The 25,522-nt window shown below is 50.7% G+C and overlaps 1 protein-coding gene across 1 annotated transcript in view; it reads left to right on the top strand.

Moving 5' to 3' along the window:
- agpat3 (1-acylglycerol-3-phosphate O-acyltransferase 3) overlaps positions 1 to 25,522 on the top strand; it is a 58,239-nt gene that overhangs the window by 14,149 nt on the left and 18,568 nt on the right. Inside the window, exons 2-3 of the mRNA XM_070873103.1 lie at positions 23,228 to 23,452; positions 24,798 to 24,967. Coding sequence (XP_070729204.1) covers positions 23,275 to 23,452; positions 24,798 to 24,967 — 348 coding nt within the window. The 5' untranslated portion in view covers positions 23,228 to 23,274. The remainder of the gene's footprint in view (positions 1 to 23,227; positions 23,453 to 24,797; positions 24,968 to 25,522) is intronic.

The following is a 25,522-nucleotide window of genomic DNA, read 5'->3' as shown; positions in this document are numbered from 1 at the left end:
GGGAGGCTTTGAGGGTGTCCTTGTAGCGTTTCCGCTGCCCACCTTTGGCTCGTTTGCTGTGAAGGAGCTCCGAGTAGAGCACTTGTTTTGGGAGTCTCTGTCTGGCATGCGGACTATGTGGCCTGCTCAGCGGAGTTGATCGAGTGTGGTCAGTGCTTCCATGCTGGGGATGTTGGCCTGAATGAGGACGCCGATGTTGGTGCGCCTGTCCTCCCAGGGGATTTGTAGGATCTTGCGGAGACATTGCTGGTGATATTACTCCAGCAACTTGGTGTCTACTGTACATGGTCCATGTCTCTGAGCCATACAAGAGGGTAGGTATTACTACAGCCCTGTAGACCATGAGCTTGGTGACAGTTTTGAGGGCCTAGTCTTCACACACTCTTTTCCTCAGGTGGCCAAAGGCTACACTGGCGCACTGGAAGCAGTGTTGGATCTCGTCGTCGATGCCTGCTCTTGTTGATGGGAGGTTCCCGAGATATGGGAAGTTGTCCAGGGCCGTGCCATGGATCTTGATGACTGGGGCGCAGTGCAGTGTGGTGAGGACAGGCTGGTGGAGGACCTTTGTCTTACGGATGTTTAGCGTAAGGTCCATGCTTTTGTACGCCTCAGTAAATACATTGACTATGTCCTGGAGTGCAGCCTCAGTGTGTGCGCAGACGCAGGCGTCGTCCGCGTACTGTAGCTCGACGACAGAGGTTGGGGTGGTCTTGGACCTGGCCTGGAGACAGCGCAGGTTGAACAGGTTCCCACTGGTTCTGTAGTTTAGTTCCACTCCAGCGGGGAGCTTGTTGACTGTGCGGTGAAGCATGGCGGCGAGAAAGATTGAGAAGAGGATTGGCACGATGACTCAGCCCTGTTTGAACCCGGTCCGGACATGGATTGGGTCTGTAATGGATCCGTTAGTAAGGATCACGGCCTGCATGTCGTCGTGGAGCAAGCGGAGGATGGTGACGAACTTTTGGGGGCATCCAAAACGGAGGAGGATGCTCCATAGACCCTCGCGGTTGACCGTGTCAAAGGCCTTTGTAAGGTCGAAGGCGGCCATGTTGTAAGGGCTGACGCTGTTCCCTGCATTTTTCCTGTAGCTGTCGTGCTGCAAAAATCATGTCTGTTGTGCCCTGTAGGGGTTGAAATCCGCACTGTGAATCCATGGAACTATCATGGGTGGTCCCTCAAATGAGGATGACTTGCTTCCACACCAAAAGGGATGAGTTCATAGATGTTTCAATGGAGGACCCGATATTCCAGTCCTGAACTCCAGGGGTGGAAGATGCCTGTGTGTGGATTGTTTTAATGTGTGGTGACCGTTGCACACCAGCCACGACACGGGCTTGACTGAGCTAAGCCTTTATCCAGTGATGAGGGTTACCCAGGACGACTGGAGACCTTCTCTGCTGCACGGACCTAGTGCATCCACCACTTTTCCAGGCAGCGAGTTCCAGATCCCCACAACCCTCTGCGTAAAGAAACCCCCCCTCTCAAATCCCCACTCGAGCCTCCTCCCATCTTTCCCCATCTAAATCTATCAGCATAACCCTCTATTCCCTTCTCCCCCATATGCTTGTCCAGCTTCCCCTTAATTGCATGGATACTATTCGCATCAACCACTCCCTGTGGCAGCGAGTTCCACATTCTCACCGCTCTCTGGGTAAAGATGTTTATGAATTCCCAATTGGATTTGTTGGTAACTATCTTATATTAATGCTCTTCCCCACAAGTGGAAACATTCTCTCTCTATCTACTCTAACAAGCCTTTCATGATTTTAAAGACCTCTATTAAGTCACCCCTCAGCCTTCTCCTTTTAAGAGATAAGAGACCCAGGCTGTTCATCCTTTCCTGATGGACATTCCCTCACATTTCTGGTATCATCCTTGTAAATCTTCTCTGCACCCTCTCCAGTTTATAAGACGGCGACCAGAACTGTACGCAGTACACCAAGTGTGGTCTAACCAAGGTTCGACGCAAGTTTAGCATAACTTCACTATATTCCAATTCTAACCCTCTAGAAATAAACCCTAGTGCTTGCTTTGCTTTTTTATGGCCTTGTTAACCTGTGTTGATACTTGGTGATTTGTGTATGTGTACTTCAAGAACCCTTTGTTCCTCTACCCCATTTAGATTCTTATTTTCCAAGTAATAAGTCATCTCCCTATTTTTCTTCCCAAAATGTAATGCCTCACATTTATCTGTGTTGAACTTCATTTGCCAATGATATGCCCATTCTGCAAGTTTATTAATGTGTTGCAGTCCCCTATTCCCCAATTTGCTTTCGTCTGCAAATTTATAAATTGTGTTTTTGATCAAACTCTAAATGGTTAATATAAATTGTGACCAACAGTGGTCCCAGCACTGATCCTATGGAACACCACTATGCCACTGTCAATAGTTACCCTTTACCCCGACTCTCTCCTTTCCTTTCTGTCTTGAAGCCAGCTAGCGATCCATTCTGCTACGTGTCCCCTGACCCCGCATTCTCTGACCTTGTTCATCGGTCTATTGTGGGGTACCTTATCGAAGGGTGTTTGAAAATCTAGATAAATTACATCGACTGCATTACCCTTGTCTACTCTCTCTGTTACATCTTCAAAACATTCAATGAGGTTGGTCAAGCAAGACTTTTCCTTTTGAAATCCATGCTGACTATTCATTATTATATTTTTGGTTTCTAAGATGTTCTTCTATTTTCCCCTTTAGTAGGGATTCCATTATTTTTCCTACCACCGATGTTAAGCTGACTGGTCTATAATTCCCTACCCCCCTTCTTAAATATAGATATTACGTTAGCTATCCACCAGTGCTCTGGCACTATACATTTTTCTAATGAATTATTAAATATGTGTAGTAATGCCGCTGCTATCTCTTCCCTAGATTATTTTAGAATGCGTGGATGCAATCCGTACAGACCAGGGATTTTTATCCTGAGTTTTAATATATCTAATTTTATTTTAAATGCACTTATCTCATTACTAATCTCATCATCTCATGTCATCTCCACCTATCTCCCTGGTAAATACTGAAGCAAAGTAATTATTTAATATTTCTGCCATCTCTCTATCGTTACCTGTAATATTATCCTGTCCATCCCTTAATGGTCCTATTCCAATCCTGACCTTTTTTTTAAATTTACATACCTGTAAAATATTTTACTTTTTTTAATGTTCCTTGATTTAATTTTAGACTTCCTCTTTGCCTTCCGAATTGTTTGTTTGACTTCTCTCCGAATCTCTCCGTGTTCTCCCTTATCCTCTGCTGTCGGTGTACGCAGTGTATGCCTCTTTCCTGGCCCTCAGTTGTTCCTTTATGGCTTTATTCATCCAGGGAGTCTCATCAGTGTTTAGTTTGTTCTTTTCCTTTTTGATGGAATACGTTTTTCCTGGACTCGGTTGAACATTTTAAATGATTCCCATTGCTGTCCTATGCCACAGGTTGCCAATATTATCCATTTTATTTTCCCAAGTTCTATTCTCGGCTCCTCAAAATCAGGTTTTCTCCAAACTGTTACCTTTGTCATACTTATGTCCTTCTCAATTATTATTTTAAAGCGTATTATATTGTCACCATTACCTAGATGTTCCCCTACATTTACTTGTCATATCTGCTCTGGTTCATTCCTGAGAATATGAGAGTAAGAACATAAGAAATAGGAGCAGTGTAAAAGGGGGTTAGAAGAATGTGATTTGTCTTCCGCCCCCCCCTCCCCCCCACTCTTCGCCCCCCCCCCCCCACTCTTCGCCCCCCCCCCCACTCTTCGCCCCCCCCCCCACTCTTCGCCCCCCCCCCCACTCTTCGCCCCCCCCCCACTCTTCGCCCCCCCCCACTCTTCGCCCCCCCCCACTCTTCGCCCCCCCCCACTCTTCGCCCCCCCCCACTCTTCGCCCCCCCACTCTTCGCCCCCCCCACTCTTCGCCCCCCCCACTCTTCGCCCCCCCCCACTCTTCGCCCCCCACCCCACTCTTCGCCCCCCACCCCACTCTTCGCCCCCCCCCCACTCTTCGCCCCCCCCCCACTCTTCGCCTCCCCCCCCACTCTTCGCCCCCCCCCCACTCTTCGCCCCCCCCCACTCTTCGCCCCCCCCCACTCTTCGCCCCCCCCCCCACTCTTCGCCCCCCCCCCACTCTTCGCCCCCCCCCCACTCTTCGCCCCCCCCCCACTCTTCGCCCCCCCCACTCTTCGCCCCCCCCCACTCTTCGCCCCCCCCCCCCCACTCTTCGCCCCCCCCCCCCACTCTTCGCCCCCCCCCCCACTCTTCGCCCCCCCCACTCTTCGCCCCCCCCACTCTTCGCCCCCCCCACTCTTCGCCCCCCCCACTCTTCGCCCCCCCCACTCTTCGCCCCCCCCACTCTTCGCCCCCCCCCACTCTTCGCCCCCCCACTCTTCGCCCCCCCCACTCTTCGCCCCCCCCACTCTTCGCCCCCCCCCACTCTTCGCCCCCCCCACTCTTCGCCCCCCCCACTCTTCGCCCCCCCCACTCTTCGCCCCCCCCACTCTTCGCCCCCCCCACTCTTCGCCCCCCCCACTCTTCGCCCCCCCCACTCTTCGCCCCCCCCACTCTTCGCCCCCCCCACTCTTCGCCCCCCCCACTCTTCGCCCCCCCCACTCTTCGCCCCCCCCACTCTTCGCCCCCCCCCACTCTTCGCCCCCCCCCCACTCTTCGCCCCCCCCCCACTCTTCGCCCCCCCCCCACTCTTCGCCCCCCCCCCACTCTTCGCCCCCCCCACTCTTCGCCCCCCCCACTCTTCGCCCCCCCCACTCTTCGCCCCCCCCACTCTTCGCCCCCCCCACTCTTCGCCCCCCCCACTCTTCGCCCCCCCCACTCTTCGCCCCCCCCACTCTTCGCCCCCCCCACTCTTCGCCCCCCCCACTCTTCGCCCCCCCCACTCTTCGCCCCCCCCCACTCTTCGCCCCCCCCACTCTTCGCCCCCCCCACTCTTCGCCCCCCCCACTCTTCGCCCCCCCCACTCTTCGCCCCCCCCACTCTTCGCCCCCCCCACTCTTCGCCCCCCCCACTCTTCGCCCCCCCACTCTTCGCCCCCCCCACTCTTCGCCCCCCCCACTCTTCGCCCCCCCCACTCTTCGCCCCCCCCACTCTTCGCCCCCCCCACTCTTCGCCCCCCCCACTCTTCGCCCCCCCCACTCTTCGCCCCCCCACTCTTCGCCCCCCCCACTCTCCCCCCCCACTCTTCGCCCCCCCCCACTCTTCGCGTTCGCCCCCCCCCACTCTTCGCCCCCCCACTCTTCGCCCCCCCCACTCTTCGCCCCCCCACTCTTCGCCCCCCCCACTCTTCGCCCCCCCCACTCTTCGCCCCCCCCACTCTTCGCCCCCCCCACTCTTCGCCCCCCCCACTCTTCGCCCCCCCCACTCTTCGCCCCCCCCACTCTTCGCCCCCCCCACTCTTCGCCCCCCCCACTCTTCGCCCCCCCACTCTTCGCCCCCCCCACTCTTCGCCCCCCCCACTCTTCGCCCCCCCACTCTTCGCCCCCCCCACTCTTCGCCCCCCCCACTCTTCGCCCCCCCCACTCTTCGCCCCCCCCACTCTTCGCCCCCCCCCACTCTTCGCCCCCCCCACTCTTCGCCCCCCCCCACTCTTCGCCCCCCCCACTCTTCGCCCCCCCCACTCTTCGCCCCCCCCCACTCTTCGCCCCCCCCACTCTTCGCCCCCCCCCACTCTTCGCCCCCCCCACTCTTCGCCCCCCCCACTCTTCGCCCCCCCCCCACTCTTCGCCCCCCCCCCCACTCTTCGCCCCCCCCCACTCTTCGCCCCCCCCCACTCTTCGCCCCCCCCCACTCTTCGCCCCCCCCCCACTCTTCGCCCCCCCCCACTCTTCGCCCCCCCCCACTCTTCGCCCCCCCCCACTCTTCGCCCCCCCCACTCTTCGCCCCCCCCCCACTCTTCGCCCCCCCCACTCTTCGCCCCCCCCCCACTCTTCGCCCCCCCCCACTCTTCGCCCCCCCCCCACTCTTCGCCCCCCCCCCACTCTTCGCCCCCCCCCCACTCTTCGCCCCCCCCCACTCTTCGCCCCCCCCCCACTCTTCGCCCCCCCCCCCACTCTTCGCCCCCCCCCCCACTCTTCGCCCCCCCCCCACTCTTCGCCCCCCCCCCACTCTTCGCCCCCCCCCCACTCTTCGCCCCCCCCCCACTCTTCGCCCCCCCCCACTCTTCGCCCCCCCCCCACTCTTCGCCCCCCCCCCACTCTTCGCCCCCCCCCCACTCTTCGCCCCCCCCCCACTCTTCGCCCCCCCCCCACTCTTCGCCCCCCCCCCACTCTTCGCCCCCCCCCACTCTTCGCCCCCCCCCCACTCTTCGCCCCCCCCACTCTTCGCCCCCCCCCACTCTTCGCCCCCCCCCCACTCTTCGCCCCCCCCCCACTCTTCGCCCCCCCCCCACTCTTCGCCCCCCCCCCACTCTTCGCCCCCCCCCCACTCTTCGCCCCCCCCCCACTCTTCGCCCCCCCCCCACTCTTCGCCCCCCCCCCACTCTTCGCCCCCCCCCCACTCTTCGCCCCCCCCCACTCTTCGCCCCCCCCCACTCTTCGCCCCCCCCCCACTCTTCGCCCCCCCCCACTCTTCGCCCCCCCCCACTCTTCGCCCCCCCCCACTCTTCGCCCCCCCCCACTCTTCGCCCCCCCCCACTCTTCGCCCCCCCCCCACTCTTCGCCCCCCCCCACTCTTCGCCCCCCCCCACTCTTCGCCCCCCCCCACTCTTCGCCCCCCCCCACTCTTCGCCCCCCCCCACTCTTCGCCCCCCCCCACTCTTCGCCCCCCCCCACTCTTCGCCCCCCCCCACTCTTCGCCCCCCCCCCACTCTTCGCCCCCCCCCACTCTTCGCCCCCCCCCACTCTTCGCCCCCCCCCCCACTCTTCGCCCCCCCCCACTCTTCGCCCCCCCCCACTCTTCGCCCCCCCCCCCACTCTTCGCCCCCCCCCCACTCTTCGCCCCCCCCACTCTTCGCCCCCCCCCACTCTTCGCCCCCCCCCACTCTTCGCCCCCCCCCACTCTTCGCCCCCCCCCACTCTTCGCCCCCCCCACTCTTCGCCCCCCCCCACTCTTCGCCCCCCCCCCACTCTTCGCCCCCCCCCACTCTTCGCCCCCCCCACTCTTCGCCCCCCCCCCACTCTTCGCCCCCCCCCCACTCTTCGCCCCCCCCCACTCTTCGCCCCCCCCACTCTTCGCCCCCCCCCCACTCTTCGCCCCCCCCCCACTCTTCGCCCCCCCCCCACTCTTCGCCCCCCCCCCACTCTTCGCCCCCCCCCCACTCTTCGCCCCCCCCCCCACTCTTCGCCCCCCCCCACTCTTCGCCCCCCCCCCACTCTTCGCCCCCCCCCCCACTCTTCGCCCCCCCCCCACTCTTCCCCCCCCCCCACTCTTCGCCCCCCCCCCACTCTTCGCCCCCCCCCCACTCTTCGCCCCCCCCCCCACTCTTCGCCCCCCCCCACTCTTCGCCCCCCCCCCACTCTTCGCCCCCCCCCCACTCTTCGCCCCCCCCCCACTCTTCGCCCCCCCCCACTCTTCGCCCCCCCCCCACTCTTCGCCCCCCCCCCACTCTTCGCCCCCCCCCCACTCTTCGCCCCCCCCAACCACACTCTTCTTCCTGAAGTCTGTTACTCACCTCCTCACTGTTCACTATACTTCTATGTTTTGTGTCATCTGCAGATTTTGAAATTGTGCCCTGTACCCCCACATCCAAGTCATGAATATAAATGTTAAAAAGCCGTGGTCCCAGTACCGACCCTGGGGAACACCACTGTTTCCCTTCCTCCAGTCCGAGAAACAACTGTTCACCACTACTCTCTGTTTCCTGTCACTGAGCCAATTCCGTATCCATGCTGCCACTGTCCCATTTATTCCGGATATAAAAGGGGTCAGAGGGTCTATTAAGGAGGAGGAACTGAGGGAAATCTTTATTAGTCGGGAAATTGTGTTGGGGAAATTGATGGGATTGAAGGCCGATAAACCCCCAGGGCCTGATGGACTGCATCCCAGAGTACTTAAGGAGGTGGCCTTGGAAATAGCGGATGCATTGACAGTCATTTTCCAACATTCCATTGACTCTGGATCAGTTCCTATGGAGTGGAGGGTAGCCAATGTAACCCCACTTTTTAAAAAAGGAGGGAGAGAGAAAGCAGGGAATTATAGACCGGTCAGCCTGATCTCTAGTGGGTAAAATGATGGAATCAATTATTAAGGATGTCATAGCAGTACATTTGGAAAAAGGTGACATGATAGGTCCAAGTCAGCATGGATTGTGAAAGGGAAATCATGCTTGACAAATCTTCTGGAATTTTTTGAGGATGTTTCCAGTAAAGTGGACAAGGGAGAACCAGTTGATGTGGTGTATTTGGACTTTCAGAAGGCTTTCGATAAGGTCCGACACAAGAGATTAATGTGCAAAGTTAAAGCACATGGGATTGGGGGTAGTGTGCTGACGTGGATTGAGAACTGGTTGTCAGACAGGAAGCAAAGAGTAGGAGTAAATGGATACTTTTCAGAATGGCAGGCAGTGACTAGTGGGGCACCGCAAGGTTCTGTGCTGGGGCCCCAGCTGTTTACATTGTACATTAATGATTTAGACGAGGGGATTAAATGTCGTATCTCCAAATTTGCGGATGACACTAAGTTGGGTGGCAGTGTGAGCTGCGAGGAGGATGCTATGAGGCTGCAGAGTGACTTGGATAGGTTAGGTGAGTGGGCAAATGCATGACAGATGAAGTATAATGTGGATAAATGTGAGGTTATCCACTTTGGTGGTTAAAAACAGAGAGACAGATTATTATCTGAATGGTGACAGATTAAGAAAAGGGGAGGTGCAACGAGACCTGGGTGTCATGGTACATCAGTCATTGAAGGTTGGCATGCAGGTACAGCAGGCGGTTAAGAAAGCAAATGGCATGTTGGCCTTCATAGCGAGGGGATTTGAGTACAGGGGCAGGGAGGTGTTGCTACAGTTGTACAGGGCCTTGGTGAGGCCACACCTGGAGTATTGTGTACAGTTTTGGTCTCCTAACTTGAGGAAGGACATTCTTGCTATTGAAGGGAGTGCAGCGAAGATTCACCAGACTGATTCCTGGGATGGTGGGACTGACCTATCAAGAAAGACTGGATCAACTGGGCTTGTATTCACTGGAGTTCAGAAGAATGAGAGGGGATCTCATAGAAACGTTTAAAATTCTGACGGGTTTGGACAGGTTAGATGCAGGAAGAATGTTCCCGATGTTGGGGAAGTCCAGAACCAGGGGTCACAGTCTAAGGATAAGGGGTAAGCCATTTAGGACTGAGATGAGGAGAAACTTCTTCACCCAGAGAGTGGTGAACCTGTGGAATTCTCCACCACAGAAAGTAGTTGAGGCCAATTCACTAAATATATTCAAAAGGGAGTTAGATGAAGTCCTTACTACTCAGGGGATCAAGGGGTATGGCGAGAAAGCAGGAAGGGGGTACTGAAGTTGCATGTTCAGCCATGAACTCATTGAATGGTGGTGCAGGCTAGAAGGGCTGAATGGCCTACTCCTGCACCTATTTTCTATGTTTCTATGTTTCTATGTTTCCATTGTTTCAACTTTGCTGGCAAGCCTTTTATGTGGCACTTTGTCGAACGCATTTTGGAAATCCATTTACATGTCAACTGCATTGCCTTCATCAACTCTCTCTTTTACCTCATCAAAAAAACTCAATCAAGTTAGTTAAACACGATTTGCCTTCAACAAATCGGTGCAGCCTTTCCTTAATTAATGCATACTTGTCCAAGTGACAGTTAATTTTGTTCCCGATTATATTTTCTAAAAGCTTCCCCACTACTGAGGTTAAGCTGACTGACCTGTATTTGGTGTGTTTATCCTTGCACTCTTTTTTGAACAAGGATGTAACATTTGCAACACTCCAGGCCTCTGGCCCCAGCCCAGTATCCAACGAGGATTGGAAGATTATGGCTGGTACCGTTGCAATTTCCACCTTTACTTCCCTCAGCATCCTAGGATGCATCGCACCTGGTCCTCGTAACTGATCCATTTTAAGCCTTTCTGGTACCTCCTCCTTATCAATTTTTAGCCGAGTTAGTATCTCAACTAAATTCTCTTTCACTATGACTTTGGCAGCATCTTCTTCCTTGGTGAAGACAGATGTAAAGTACTCATTTAGTACCTCAGCCATACCCTCTGCCTCCATGAGTAGGTCTCTATTATGGTCCCTGATCGGCCCCACCCCTCCTCTTACTGCCCGTTTACTATTTATAAGCCTATAGAAGACTTTTGGATTCTCTTTTATGTTAGCTGCCAATCTATTCTCATACTCGCTATTTGCCCCTCATTTCCTTTTTCATTTTCCCCTCTGAACTTTCTATATTCAGTCTGGTTCTCGCCTTATTCTCAAACCGACATCTGCCATACGTCCCCTTTTTCTGCTTCATCTCGCTCTATCTGTTTCATCATCCAGGGAGCTCTGGCTTTAGTTGCCCCTCATGGCCTCGACTGTACCCGAACCGTCTCCTCTTTAAAGGCTGTCCATTGTTCGCTTACAGTTTTGCCTGCCAGTCTTTGGTTCCTGTTTACCCAGGCCAGATCCATTCTCAACCCACTGAAATTGGCTTTCCCCCAGTTAAATATTTTTCCTCTAAAGGGGAACCAGTGGATTTAGTGTATTTGGATTTCCACAAGGCATTCGATAAGGTGCCACATAAAAGGCTGTTACGCGAGATAAGGGCACATGGGGTTAGGGGTAAGGTATTACAGGTGTAGAGTCGAGAGTCCGGAGTTCCAGGACGATTGGTGGTAGGGTCGTCCGGAATCCGGATCCACCGATCTTGGGCCATGCCTCGCCGCTGCTCACCTCGCCCCACCACTGCCGTTACCTCGGGACCTCCTGCCCGGCGGGGCCAGACAGTCCAAACACTTCCTCGGCAGGACACCGCCCGACAACCTCCTTGGCGGGGCCGGACGGCCCGAACAACTCCTCGGCGTGGCTCCCCCCACCCCCCCTCCCTTTCTGATGTTCCGAGACACTTGATCCGGGGCTGGAGTGTTTCCGGATTCATGGCGTCAGAAATGCAAATCGAAAGTCTGGAAACTGGAAACGCCCAGAATCCGGAAAGGCCTCGTTCCCAAGGGTTCCGGATTTTAAGTGATGCATGTAGCATGAATAAAGGATTGGTTAACAGACAGAAAACAGGGAGTAGAGATAAACAGGTCTTTTTCGGGTTGGCAGGCTGTAACTAATGGGACGCTGCAAGGATCAGTGCTGGGGCCTCAGCTATTCACAATCTATATTAATGACCTAGATGAAGGGACCAAGTGCAATGTATCCAAGTTTGCTGACTATACAAAGCTTGGTGGAAAAGTAAGCTGTAAGGAGAACACAAAGCATCCGAAATGGGATAGAGATAGACTGAATGAGTGGGCAGTAAGGTGGGAGATGGAGTATAATGTGGGGAAATGTGAGATTATTTACTTTGGTAGGAAGAATAGAAAAACAGAATATTTTTTAAATGGTGAGAAACTATTAAATGTTGGTGATCAGAGAGATTTGTGTGTCCTTGTACAGGAAACACCGAGTTAGCCTGCAAGTAGTAAGGCAGGTAACTGGCCTGTTGGCCTTTATTGCGAGAGGGTTAGAGTATAATAGAAAGGAAGTCTTGCTACAACTGTACAGGGCCCTGGTGAGACCACACCTGGAGTACTGTACACAGTTTGGGTCTCCTTATCTAAGGAAGGATATACTTGCCTTGGAGCCGGTACAACGGAGGTTCACTGGACTGATTCCTGGGATGAGAGGGCTGTCCTATGAGGAGAAAATGAGTAGATTGGGCTGATACTCCCTGGAGTTTAGAAGACTGAGAGGTGATCTCATTGAAACGTACATTATTCTGAGGGGGATTGACAGGGTAGATGCTGAGAGGATGTTTCCCTGGCTGAAGAGTCTAGACCTAGGGCACAGTCTTGGGATAAGGGGCTGGCCATTTAAGACGGAGATGAGGAGGAATTTCTTCAGAGGGTGGTGAATCTTTGGAATTCTCTGCCCCAGAGGGCTGTGGAGGCTCAGTCTTTGAGTATATTCAAGGCTGAAATCGATAGAATTTAGGACTCCAGGGCAATCGAGGGATGTGGGAATGGGACAGGAAAGGTGAGGTCGATGATCAGCCATGATCTTATTGAATGGTGGAGCAGGCTCGAGGGACCGTATGGCCGACTCCTGCTCCTATTTCTTGTGTTCTAACACTCTTGCCCAACAAAATTCTTATCGATCTCTGTGTTTAAAGTTTCTGTTGACCCCCAGCCTCAACGGCCTTTTAATGGTCGTGATCCAGATTCCCACTGCCCTTCCTGACACCACCCCTGGACGGACTGGCTCTCAGTTTAAGACTACAGCCCCTTGTTCTGGACTCCCTTCAGTCATCTTAAACACATGAATTAGATCATCCCTTAATCTTCTAAACTCGAAGGAATACAAGCCCAGTCTGTGCAACCTGACTTCATAGCTTAATCCTTTTAGCCCCGGTAGCATCCTGATTGAGATCGACAATGATGGGATTGCAGGGTGTAATGGTGAAGTTTTGCATAGAATGTACTGTACACACAGGCCATTTGGCCCAACTGCTCTGTGCCCATGTTTATGTTCCACACGACCCTCCTCCCACCCTATTTCCTCTTGCCCTATCAGTATATTCTTCTAATCCTTTCTCCCATATATATTTATCTAGCTTCCCCTTAACTGCATCTAAGTTATTTGCCACCTCATGGTAGCATGTTCCACATTTTAACCACTCTCTGGATAAAGAACTTCTTCTGAACTCTTCATTGGATCAGTTAGTGACCATCTTGTAATGATGGTCCCTAGTGTTGGACTCCCCACAAATGGAAACGTCATCTCCACATCTACCTTATCAAACCCTTTCATAATTTTAAAGACATCTATTGGATCACCCCCTCAGTCTTTTTTCTCGACAAAAAAGACCCCCAATTGGTTCAACTTTTCCTGATAGTTATATCCTCTCCGTATGATTCTTGTAAATATTGCGTGCACCTTCTCCAGTGCCTCTTTTTTTTTTTTTAATATGGAGGCCAGAACTATACATGGTACTCCAAGTGCAGTCTAACCAAGGTTCAATATACTTAATATTCCCCTAGAAATGAACCCCAGTGCTTTGTTTGCTTTTTTGATGGCCTTATTAACCTGCGTCGCTGTATATTGTGATCTGTGTATCTGTGCCCCCAGATCACTTTGCCCCTCGGCTCCATTTAGATTTATTATCGAAGGAATATGTGGTCTCCTTATTGTTCCTACCAAAATACACCACCTCAACCTACCTATATTGGAATCCATTTGCCATTGACACCCATTCTGCAAATTTATTAATGTCTTCCTGTATATTGTCGCATCCTTCCTCAGTATTAATTACACCTCTCAATTTGGTGACATCTGCAAATTTTTTAGTTGTATTTCTGATTCCTGAGTCTAAATTTTTAATGTAAATTGTGAACAACAGTGATTCCAGCACTGATCCCTGTGGAACACCACTGGTTTCTGTTTTGTAACCAGCTTGCTCTTCATTCAGTTGGTTGATGGCTGTTTTTGTGACTGGAAGGCTGTATCCAGTGGGGTTCCGCAGGGCTCAATACTGCTTTTTGTGGTATATATCAATGACTTGGACTTAAATGTTGGGGGGTATGATTAAGAAGTTTGCAGATGACACTAAAATAGACCGTGTGGTTGATAATGAAGAAAGCTGTGGACTGCAGGAAGATATCAATGAACTGGTCAGGTGGGCAGAACAGTGGCAAATGGAATTCAATCCGAATAAGTGTTAGGTAATGCATTTGGGGAGGGCTAACAAGGCAAGGGAATATACATTAAATGGTATGACACTGAGAAGTGTAGAGGAACAAAGGGACCTTGGAGTGCAGGTCCACAGATCCCTAAAGGTAGCAGGAGAGGCATATGGAATAAGAACATAAAAAATAGGAGCAGGAGTACTGCCCCTCGAGCCTGCTCCGCCATTTAATATGATCATGGCTGATCCAATCATGGACACACGGGTCCACTTCCCTGCCCGCTCCCCATAACCCCTCCGTCTTAAATTTATTTAGTGACCCAGCTTCCATAGCTCTCTGCGGCAGCGAATTCCACAGATTTACAACCCGTCTGAGAGAAGCAATTCCTCCTCATCTCAATTTTAAAGGGGCGGCCCCTTATTCTAAGATTATACCCTCTAGTTCTAGTCTCCCCTATCAGTGGAAACATCCTCTCTGCATCCACCTTGTCAAGCCACCTCATAGTCTTATACGTTTCGATAAGATCATCTCACATTCTTCTGAATTCAATGAGTTCAGAATACTTGCCTTTATTAGTCGAGGCATGGAATACAAGAGCAAGGAGGTTATGCTTAAACTGTATAAAACACTGGTTAGGCCGCAGCTGCGTGCAGTGTGCCTGCAGTTCTGGTCACCACATTACAGAAAAGATGTGATTGCACTGGAACGGGTGCAGAAGAGATTTACAAGAATGTTGCTTGGACTGGAGAATTTTGGCTATGAAGAAAGATTGGAGATGCTGGGTCTGTTTTCTTTGGAGCAGGAAGCTAAGGGGAGACCTGATTGAGGTGTATAAAATTATGAGGGGCCTGGATAGAGTGGATAGGAAGGAGCTGTTTCCCTTGGCAGAGGGGTCAACCACCAGGGGGCATCGATTTAAAGTAATTAGGGGGAGGTTTAGAGGCGATATGAGGGGAAATTTCTTCAGCCAGAGGGTGGTGGGGGTCTGGAACTCACTACATGAAAGGGAGGTAGAGGCAGAAACCCTCACCACATTTTAAGAAGTACTTGGATGTGTACCTGAAGTGCCATAACCTATAGGGCTATGGACCAAGAGCTGGAAAGTGGGATTAGGCTGGAGAGCTCTTGGTCGGCCGACGCGGACAAAATGGGCCGAAATGGCCTCCTCCCGTGCTATGATTCTGCTACTGGTCCCCTGACTCCACATGCTCTGACCTTAGTCATGAGTCTCACTATGCGGTACCTTATTGAAGGTCTGTCTCAAAGCCAAATATATTACATGCATATCGTTTTCTACTCTTTCTGTTACTATTTCAAAGAATTCAATACAGTTGGTAAAATGTGACCTTCCTTTTAGAATCCGTGCTGACTATTTATTATATTTTCGGTTTCCAGATGTTTTTCTATTACATCTTTCAGTAAAGATTCCATTATCTTTCAGACCATTGATATTAAGCTAACTGGTCAATACTTCCCTGGACTCCTGTCAACCTTTTTAATCATAGGAATAACATTAGTTGTTGGCTGGCACTATTCCCTTTTTATAATGAAGGTTTATAAATATATAATGGTGCCTCTGCTATCTCTACTACTTTTCATATGCGCAGATACAATCTAGGGGTTTATAAGTTATATTAGTTTATCAATTATCTTCCCCCACCCTCCCCATTTATCTTCAATGTTTTTATCTTTTTTAATCTCTTCTAATGTCATGTCTACCTTGCTAGTCTCCCTGGTAAATACCGAGGCTAAGTAACTTCAATATTTCTGCCATTTTCCTGTCATTACCTGCGAGCTTATCTTGTGAATCCCTTGGTGGCCCTAGCCCTCTTCTGATTTTCCTGTTATTTGTGTGTCTGTAGAACACCATACCATGTTGTTATATTCCTCAGTCATTTAATTTTGTTTCGCTTTGCTTTCTTAATTGTTTTTTGACTTCTCGCCTAACCTATTTCCATTCCCCATTGTCATCCTCTCTGTTGTCTATGTACACTGTGTGCCCCTTTCTCTTTACTTTAAATTGTACCCTTGTCTCTTTTTTCACCCAATGGTGTTTTATCATTGGCTAGTTTGTTCTTTTAGCAGAATATATTTCTCCTGAGCTCAGTTGATCTTTTGAAATATTTCCCACTGTTCATCTGTTTGTATTTTCCCCAGTTTATCTCCGCTAGTTCCATTCTCATCCTTTCAATTAGCTTATTTCCAAACAATCACTTTGACTGCCTTACTTATGTCTTTCTCAATCATTTATTTTAAACTATATTATGTTATGATCGCTATTGCCTAGATGCTCCCCATACTCTTACTTCTCTTATCTGCTCTTCTTCATTTCCCATTGCTAGATCCAGCGGTGCTCCGTCTCTTGGGCTTCTGGGTAAGAAAGGAGTCCTGAACGCTGTAAATACTCCATTCCCTTTTTCCCTTTTCACGATCTCTTGTCAGCGTATTTAGGGGAAGTTGAAATCTCCCATGATTCTTATTCTATGTCTCTAACTCATTTCAAAGATTGGCCTGCATATTTCTTCCTCCACTTCACTTCCACAGGCCTAACCTCAGTGTGGGAGAATTATTGGAGAAAATTCTGAGAGATGGGATAAATCTTCATTTAGAAAGTCATGGATTAATCAAGGACAGTCAGCATGGATTTGTTAAGTGTCTGACTAATTTGATTGAATTTTTTGAGGAGGTAATCAGGAGGGTCGATGAGGGTAGTGCATATGATGTAGTGTAAATAGATTTTAGCAAGACTTTTGATAAGCTCCCACATGGCAGACTGGTCACGAAAGTAAAAGCCCATGGGATCCAGGGAAAAGTGGCAAGTTGGATCCAAAATTGGCTTCGAGACAGGAAGCAATGGTTGACTGGTGTTTTTGTGACTGGAAGGCTGTTTCCAGTGGGGTTCCGCAGGGCTCAGTACTAGGTCCCTTGCTTTTTGTGGTATATATCCATGATTTGGACTTGATTTTAGGGGGTATGATTAAGAAGTTTGCAGATGACACAAAGATTAGCTGTGTGGTTGATAAAGAAAGCTGCAGACTGCAAGAAGATATCAATGTACTGGTCAGGTGGGCAGAACAGTGGCAAATGGAATTCAATCCAGAGAAGTGTGAGGTAATGCATTTGGGGAGGTCTAACAAGACAAGGGAATATACATTAAATGGTAGGACAGTGAGAAGTGTAGAGGAACAAAGGGACCTTGGAGTGCAGGTCCACAGACCCCTGAAAGTAGTAGGCCAGGTGGTTAAGAAGGCATACTTGCCTTTATTAGTCGAGGCATAGAATACAAGATCAGGGGGCTTATGCTTGAACTGTATAAAACACTAGTTAGGCCACAGCTGGAGTACTGCGTGCAGTTCTGGTCACCACATTACAGAAAGTACGTGATTGCACCAGAGAGGGTACAGAGGAGATTTTACGAGGATGTTGCCTGGACTGTGGAATTTTAGCTATGAGGAAAGATTCGATAGGTTGAGCTTGTTTTCTTTGGAAGAGAGGATGCTGAGGGGAGGACTTACTGAGTTGTATAAAATCGGCTTTTAGTCCCATTAATTTCTCCAGGACTTTTTTTAAGCTAATACTAATTTTTTTTCAGTTCCTTATTCTCACTCGACCCTTGGTACTTCATTATTTCTGTGAGGTTTCTTGCGTCATCTTCCGTGAAGACAAACACAAAGTATTTAATTTCTCTGCCATTTCCTTATTCCCCATTATAATTTCTCCTGTCTCAGCCTGTAAGGGACCCACATTTACTTTTGCTAATTTTTCCCTTGTTGCATACCTAATAGAAGGGACCTGGATAGAGTGGATAGGAAGGACCTATTTCCCTTTGCAGAGGGGTCAACAATCAGGGGACCTAGATTTAAAGTAATTGGGGGGGGGGGGGGGGGGATTTGAGTGGAAATTTCTTCACCCAGAGGGTGGGGGTGGGGGGGGGGGGAACTCACTGCTGAAAGGGTGGTAGAGGCAGAAACCATCACCACATTTAAAAAGTACTTGCATGTGTACTTGAAGTGCCGTAACCTGCAGGGCTACGGACCGAGAGCTGGAAAGTGGGATTAGGCTGCATAGCTCTTTGTCAGCCAGCGCGGACACGATGGGTCGTAATGGCCTCCCTCCGTGCTGTAAATGTCTATGATTCTCTGTTAGGTGGTCGGTAGATTACCCACTATTGGTGTGATCCATCCCTCCTTATCCTTTGTCGCAATCCATGTAGATCCAAAAAGAGCAGTAAGCCCGAGGAGTGGGAGCATTTTAGAATTCAGCAAAGGAGGACCAAGGAATTGATAAAGTAAGGGAAAATATGAGAACAAACTACTGAGACATAAAAACAGGCTGTAAAATCTTCGATAGGTATGTAACAAGGGACAGATTAGCAGAAATAAATATGGGTCCCCTACAGGCTGAGACAGGAGAAATTATAATGGGGAATAAGGAAATAGCAGAGAAATTAAACAAATACTTTGTCTTCACGGAAGATGTAAAAAAACCTCCCGGAGGTAGTGAAGTACCAAGAGTCGAGTGAGAATAAGGAAGTGAAAAAAATTAGTATTGGTTTTTAAAAAAAAAAGTAGTGGAGAAATGAATGGGACTAAAAGCCAATAAATCCCCTGGACCTGATGGCCTACATCTGTTGAAATCTCGACCTCCGATAAACGACTCAGACACCTTCAGCTCCAGCAGAAGGTTCTTTAATTTACTTGCTAGCAAGGGAAAGGTCTCACTCAGTCAATGGCTAAGTGAACACCTTCGTAATGGTACAATTTCACACGATATTTATACAGTAAAACCCAAGTTATGGCCTCTCCCTGTGTATTGGCTCTGTCTCGCAGTCAGTGAATACAGATAAAGAGTTCATTACTACATCCTTGTCCTGACATGGTTTCCAGATATTTCCTTTTGTCAGGGTTATTAGTTGGCCAGCCGGCCATCACTCGATGAGAGTGTGGTAATGAGCTATTACCTGCATTGCATTGTGTCAGGATTGTCCAGTTTCCTAGTCAGTTATCTTTTTGCATCAAATGTACAAGAGATAATGGCTGGTGGTTTGAGTACTTTGAAAAGGGTGGGGTGGAGTGGAACTAGTGTTGTCTAGACAATAGGAGAGCACCATGGGGGGGTACTTGTCTCAGCAGGACTTAGCCACCAGACAGCTAGGAGGCATCAGCCATTTAAAGCCAGGTTTCGCTGTTTATGCAAACCGACTGCTTGTTGCAGAAATTCCTGGAAGGACCAGGACTCCATTTTGTTTTATATTAAAAAGGGCACAAAACTACCGTGTGGTACAGCTTAGATAAAAATACCTTTCCTCACATTCTAGGATTTTGAAAGGTAGCCATAACGATAGTGGATGCATCGGTTGTCATCTTCTAAAATTCCATAGATTCTAGAATGGTTCCCGCAGATTGGAAGGGAGGCAAATGTAATCCCACTTTACAAAAGGACGGAGAGCGAAAATGGGGATCTACATACCAGTTAGCATGACATCAGTCGTAGGGAAAATGCTAGAATCTATTATTAAGGACGTGGTAACAGGGCACTTGGAAAATAATAAGCAGAGTCCACACGGATTTATGAAAGGGAAATCATATTTGACAAATATGTTAATGTTTTTTGAGGTTGTAACTAGTAGAATAGATAAGGGGGAACCAGTGGATGTGGTGTGTTTGGATTTTCAGAAGGCATTCGAGAAGGTGCCACACAAGAGGTTATTAAACAAAATTAGGGCTCATGGGATTGGGGATAATATACTGGCATGGATTGAGGATTGGTTAATGAACAGAAAACAGAGTAGGAATAAACAGGACATTTTCGAGTTGGCAGGCTGTAACATGTGGGGTGCCGCAAGGATCGCTTTTGTCGCTCCTGTCATGGCGCGGGTGATGTGCACGCCTTTGCGGTTCCTCGCTCAGACGATGACATAGTCCAGCAGATGCCAGTGCTTGGAGCGAGGGTGTTGCCATGAGGCTTTATATTTGGCACAGTGGACATGATCTTCACCGCGCGCCAGATACGAGAGAAATGCAGGGAACAGCACCAACCCTTGTACATGGCCACCTTTGACCTCACAAAAGCTTTCAACACTGTCAATAGTGAGAGATTGTGGAGCATCCTCCTCAGATTTGACTGCCCTCAAAAGTTTATCACCATCCTCCGCCTGCTCCACGATGACATGCAAGCTGTGATCCTGACCAACTGATCCACCACAAACCTATTCCACGTTCGGACCCGGGTCAAGCAAGGCTGCGTCATCGCACCAACGCTCTTCTCGATCTTCCTTGTTGCAATGCTCCATCTCCCCCTCGGCTGGTGCGGAGCTAAATTACAGGACAAGCGGGAATCTGTTCAACCTCCGCCGCCTCCAGGCCAGATCCAAGGTCGTCCCATCCTCCGTCATCGAACTACAGTACGCAGACAACGCTAGCGTCTGTGCACACTCAGGACGAACTCCAAGCCATCGTCAACACCTTCACCGAGGCAGACGAGAGCATAGGCCTTGCACTAAACATCTGCAAGACAAAGGTCCTCTACCAACCATCCCCCGCCACACAGTACAGCACCCTCGGTTATCAAAATCCACGACAAGGCATTGGACAACGTGGACCATTTTCCATACCTCGGGAGCCTACCGTCAACGAGGGCAGACACAGACAACAAGGCCCAACCCCGCATTCAGTGTGCCAGTGCAGCCTTCGGTCGCCTGAGGAAGAGAGGGTTTGAAGACCAGGACCACAAAGCTGGCATCAAGCTCGTGGTCGACAGAGCAGTAGTGATACCTGCCCCTCCTATATGACTGCAACATGGACTATATACAGCAGATGCCTTAAAGCACTGGAGAGGTACTACTAATATTACCTCCAAGATCCTGAAAATCCATTGGCAGGATAGGCGCACCAACATTGGTGTTCTCGCTCAGGCCAATATTCCCAGCATCGAAGCACTGACCACGCTTGACCAGCTTCGTTGGGCGGACCACATCGTCTGCATGCCCAACACGAGACTCCCAAAACAAGCGCTCTACTCGGAGCTCCGACATGGAAAGCGAGCCCCAGGTGGGCAGAGGAAACGCTTCAAAGACACCCTCAAAGCCTCCTTGGAAAAAGTGCAACATCCCCACCGACACCTGGGAGTTCCTGGCCCAAGATGGAGGAAGTGCATCCGGGAGGGCGCTGAGTACCTCGAGTCTCATCACCAAGAGCAGGCAGCGGAAGGAGCGTGCGGCAAACCAGGCACCACACCCTCCCGCTCCTCCAACCACTGTCTGCTCCACCTGTGACAGAGACTGTAGGTCCCACATTGGACTCTTCAATCACCCGAGAACTCATTTTTTATTGTGGAAGCAAGTCTTCCTCGACTCCGAGGGACTGCCGAAGAAGAAGACCGCAAGGATCAGTGCTTGGGGCCCCAGCTTTTCAATCTATATCCATGGTTTGGATGAGGGGACCAGATGTAATATATCCAAGTTTGATACAAAGCTAGGTAGGTACAATGTAAATTGTGAGGAGGATGCAAAGAGGCTTTAAGGGGATTATGGACAGCCTAAGTGAGTGGGCAAGAACATGGCAAATGGAATATAATGTGGAGAAATGTGAAGTGATCCACTTTGGTAAGAAAAATAGAAAAGCAGAGTATTTTTTAAATGGTGAGAGACTGGGAAATGTTGGTGTTCAGAGGGACCTGGGTGTCCTTGTACACCAATCACTGAAAGTTAACATGCAGGGACAGCAAGCAATTAAGAAAGCAAATGGTATGTTGGCCTTTACTACAAGAGGATTTGAATATAAGAGTAAAGACTGCAATTATATCGGGCCCTGGTGAGACCACACCTGGAGTATTGTGTACAGTTTTGGTCTCCTTACCTAAGGAAGGATATACTTGCCATAGAGGGAGTGTAACGAGGGTTCACCAGACTGATTCCTGGGATGGAGGGATTGTCCTATGAGGAGAGATTGAGTAGACTAGGCCTATATTCTCTAGAGTTTAGAAGAATGAGGTGATCTCATTGAAACATACAAAATTCTTGCAGGACTTGACCGGGTGGATGCAGGGAGGATGTTTCCCCCGGGCTGGAGAGTCTAGAACCAGGGGTCACAGTTTCAGAATAAAGGGTCGGCCATTTAGGACACAGATGAGGAGAAACTTCTTCACTCAGAGGGTGGTGAATGTTTGGAATTCTCTGCCCCAGAGGGCTGTGGAGGCTCAGTCGTTGAGTATATTCAAGACTGAGATAGATCGATTTTTGGATATTAAGGGAATCAAGGGATATGGGGATAGTGCAGGAAAGTGGAGTTGAGGTCGAAGATCAGCCATGTTCTTGAATGGCGGGGCAGGTTCGAGGGGCCGAATGGCCTCCTCCTCCTATTATGTTCTTCTGTTTCTATCCTAATGCTTGTTATGTTCCTTTTATCTCCTGTCATTAAGTTATCTGTAACTGGGTGAGCTGTAGCCTGTATGAGGGCATGGCTGCAGAGTTGATGGCTCCTGTTAGCAACAGATGAAAACTCTCGCCAATAATAGTATTAAAACTGCAAATGGAATATTCCACTGGCTAGTTCCCTGGCCCCAATTGTGATCTGTGTACTGGGCAGGGCTCTGTTCCAAACAGCGCTTTCACACAATGTTTGTGATTTATGTAAAGGAGTCCGTTACACCTGTGAAAAGCCGCTGCCAAATCCCTTGCATAACCCTCAGCAAATGTCAACATCCTTTCAGGAGAAAACAATTGGGAAAGAGTATCGGTGACCCTGGGAACAGACATCACAGTGAGCCAGCTGACAGCTACAGTCACAAGCTTCAGTTATCAGTGGGAGTGACTGCTTCACCATCTGAGCACGAGGCGTTACCCACGGCGCCCACCCACTGGCCCTAAAGCCCACGGCACCCACCCACTGCCCCGTGGGTGTGATACAGTGCCACACCTGATCCGTCTGTTGCCCCAGTGAGCAATGTAGTAGAAGTCTCCGCATTGTCCCTTCTGCAGTGATTTTCACCCACATCTCTCCCGATCACTGGTCTTCCCCTCCTCTTCCTCACATACCTCAGTCTGCTCCCCTCATTGACCCTGACCTTCCCCTACACTCTCCTCTGCCTCCACCTCGTGCTGCTCCTCGTTTTGAAACCGTTTCCAGGGGCAGGAGGGTCGGTAACCAGAGGACACAGATTTAAGATAATTGGCAGAAGAACCAGAGGGGGGAGAGGAGGGGAATGTTTTTCCGCAGCGAGTTGCTGTGATCTGGAAGGGCGGTGGAAGCAGATTCAGTAGTAACTTTCCAAAGGGAATTGGATAAATAGTTGAAAAGGAAACATTTGCTGGGCTGTGGGAAAAGAGCAGGGGGAGTGGGACTAATTGGATAGCTCTACCAAAGAGCCAGCACAGGAAGGATGGGCCGAATGGCCTGTGCTGTGAGGATGTACAGTTGTGCTCTGCAGGGTGAGTTAAATTGCTGGTTTGTTCTCTCTCTGTTCCAGGACAGTTATTCTGAGCGACGGGCCCTGTAAACGTTTCTGATTAAACCATGAGTGTGATCGCCTACCTGAAGACTCAGTTCGTCATCCACCTTTTACTCGGCTTCGTGTTCGTCATCAGTGGCTTCTTCATCAACTTCATCCAGCTGTGCACGCTCCCCATCTGGCCCATCAACAAGCAGATCTATCGGCATCTCAACTGTCGGCTCGCCTACTCGCTGTGGAGCCGTGAGTATTCATTGTTGCTTCTGCTCCTGGGCTGCTGTGCTCAATGGACAGTCCCAATTGTTGACGGGATTGGGAGATGACCTGGGGAGCTAGTCATCGAGCAGGCTGTGAATCCAGCCCACGCTGATTCTCTGGCTGTAATCATCCTGTTAATGAGATTCCCATATTCTCGCCATGTTTCATCATTGCCCTCGACCAACAACACCAGCTCACCTATAATATGGCCCAAATTGGGAATGGTTCTGATGTGGGGACTGAGGTATAGCATACACTGTGGGGTGCTTTACTCTGTATCTAACCCGTGCTGTACCTGCCCTGGGAGTGTTTGATGGGACAGTGTAGAGGGAGTTTTACTCTGTATCTAACCCCGTGCTGTACCTGCCCTGGGAGTGTTTGATGGGACAGTGTAGAGGGAGCTTTACTCTGTATCTAACCCCGTGCTGTACCTGCCCTGGGAGTGTTTGATGGGACAGTGTAGAGGGAGCTTTACTCTGTATCTAACCTTGTGCTGTACCTGCTCTGGGAGTGTTTGATGGGACAGTGTAGAGGGAGCTTTACTCTGTATCTAACCCCGTGCTGTACCAGCCCTGGGAGTGTTTGATGGGACAGTGTAGAGGGAGTTTTACTCTGTATCTAACCCCGTGCTGTACCAGCCCTGGGAGTGTTTGATGGGGACAGTGTAGAGGGAGCTTTACTCTGTATCTAACCCCGTGCTGTACCTGCCCTGGGAGTGTTTGATGGGACAATGTAGAGGGAGCTTTACTCTGTATCTAACCCTGTGCTTTACCAGCCCTGGGAGTGTTTGATGGGACAATGTAGAGGGAGCTTTACTCTGTATCTAACCCTGTGCTTTACCTGCCCTGGGAGTGTTTGATGGGACAATGTAGAGGGAGCTTTACTCTGTATCTAACCCTGTGCTTTACCAGCCCTGGGAGTGTTTGATGGGACAATGTAGAGGGAGCTTTACTCTGTATCTAACCCTGTGCTTTACCAGCCCTGGGAGTGTTTGATGGGACAATGTAGAGGGAGCTTTACTCTGTATCTAACCTGCGAGGGCTGTCTGGTGGCAGTTGGGGTTAGTTTTCTTTCTTTGTACTCCGTGAACAGGAGAGAGTTTCTCGGGAGGGCAGGTTGCCTGTTGGCCTTGAGCAACATTTCACACAATTCTCCGCATTTTCCCCCTGTAAAGTAGTGAAAAGCCTTTGCCCATGTGGCTATGACCGGTGGGAGTTTGCGGGCATTAATTGTCTGTGACCAGCTCGGCCAGTGTGGGTGGTGGCGTTGTGTTTCTGCTGCCGATGCACTTGTTAATCTGCCCCTATTCCCTCTCTGTCTGTGTCTCTAGAGCTAGTAATGCTGCTGGAATGGTGGTCCGGCACGGAATGTACGTTGTTCACTGAACAAGCCACTGTGGACAAATTTGGCAAGGAGCATGTCATTGTCATCTTAAATCACAATTATGAGATTGACTTCCTCTGTGGTTGGACCATGTGTGAGAGATACGGCATCCTCGGGGTCAGTAACGTTAACCTTTTACCTCTCGTATTTTCAAACCCTGCCGGACGATGCGACTCCCACCCATGCTCCTTTTTAATGTGATTCCTCCTTCCCATCTCTTTCTGCAGGGAGTGTTTGGCTTGGGGCCTGTTGGTGCTGGTGCCACTCCTCCAGCTCCCAGTTCTGGCTGCTGTGTGTGTGTCCTCACTGTGTTGTTCTTGCAGTGTTCAGGGTGTTGTTCTCAGTAAATACTGATGTGCTGTGCCAGGATTTCCAGATTTGGGGGGGGGGTTAATATAACGATGTGCTGAAAGACATCCACAAATGGCAGCCATGATCTCATTGAATGGTGGAACAGGCTTGCGGGGCTGAGTGGCCGCCTCCTGTTCCTGTGTTCCTTAAGTTGGGTCAAAGGCTAGGCAATGCATGGACCGCAGGCGGCTCGTGAGTCAGTGGACCGAGGGAGCGGTTGGAGCGAGGGGGAGGCCGGGCGGTGTCGGGGCGAGTGTGGGGGGGGGGGGGGGGGCGATGGTGTCAGTGGATCGAGGGTCTCGGTGAGGTCGGGTTCAGGGG

Source organism: Pristiophorus japonicus, unplaced genomic scaffold (genome assembly GCF_044704955.1).
Source record: "Pristiophorus japonicus isolate sPriJap1 unplaced genomic scaffold, sPriJap1.hap1 HAP1_SCAFFOLD_417, whole genome shotgun sequence".
Taxonomy (NCBI): Eukaryota; Metazoa; Chordata; class Chondrichthyes; family Pristiophoridae; genus Pristiophorus; species Pristiophorus japonicus.
This window is presented reverse-complemented; position numbering and strand designations above follow the sequence as displayed.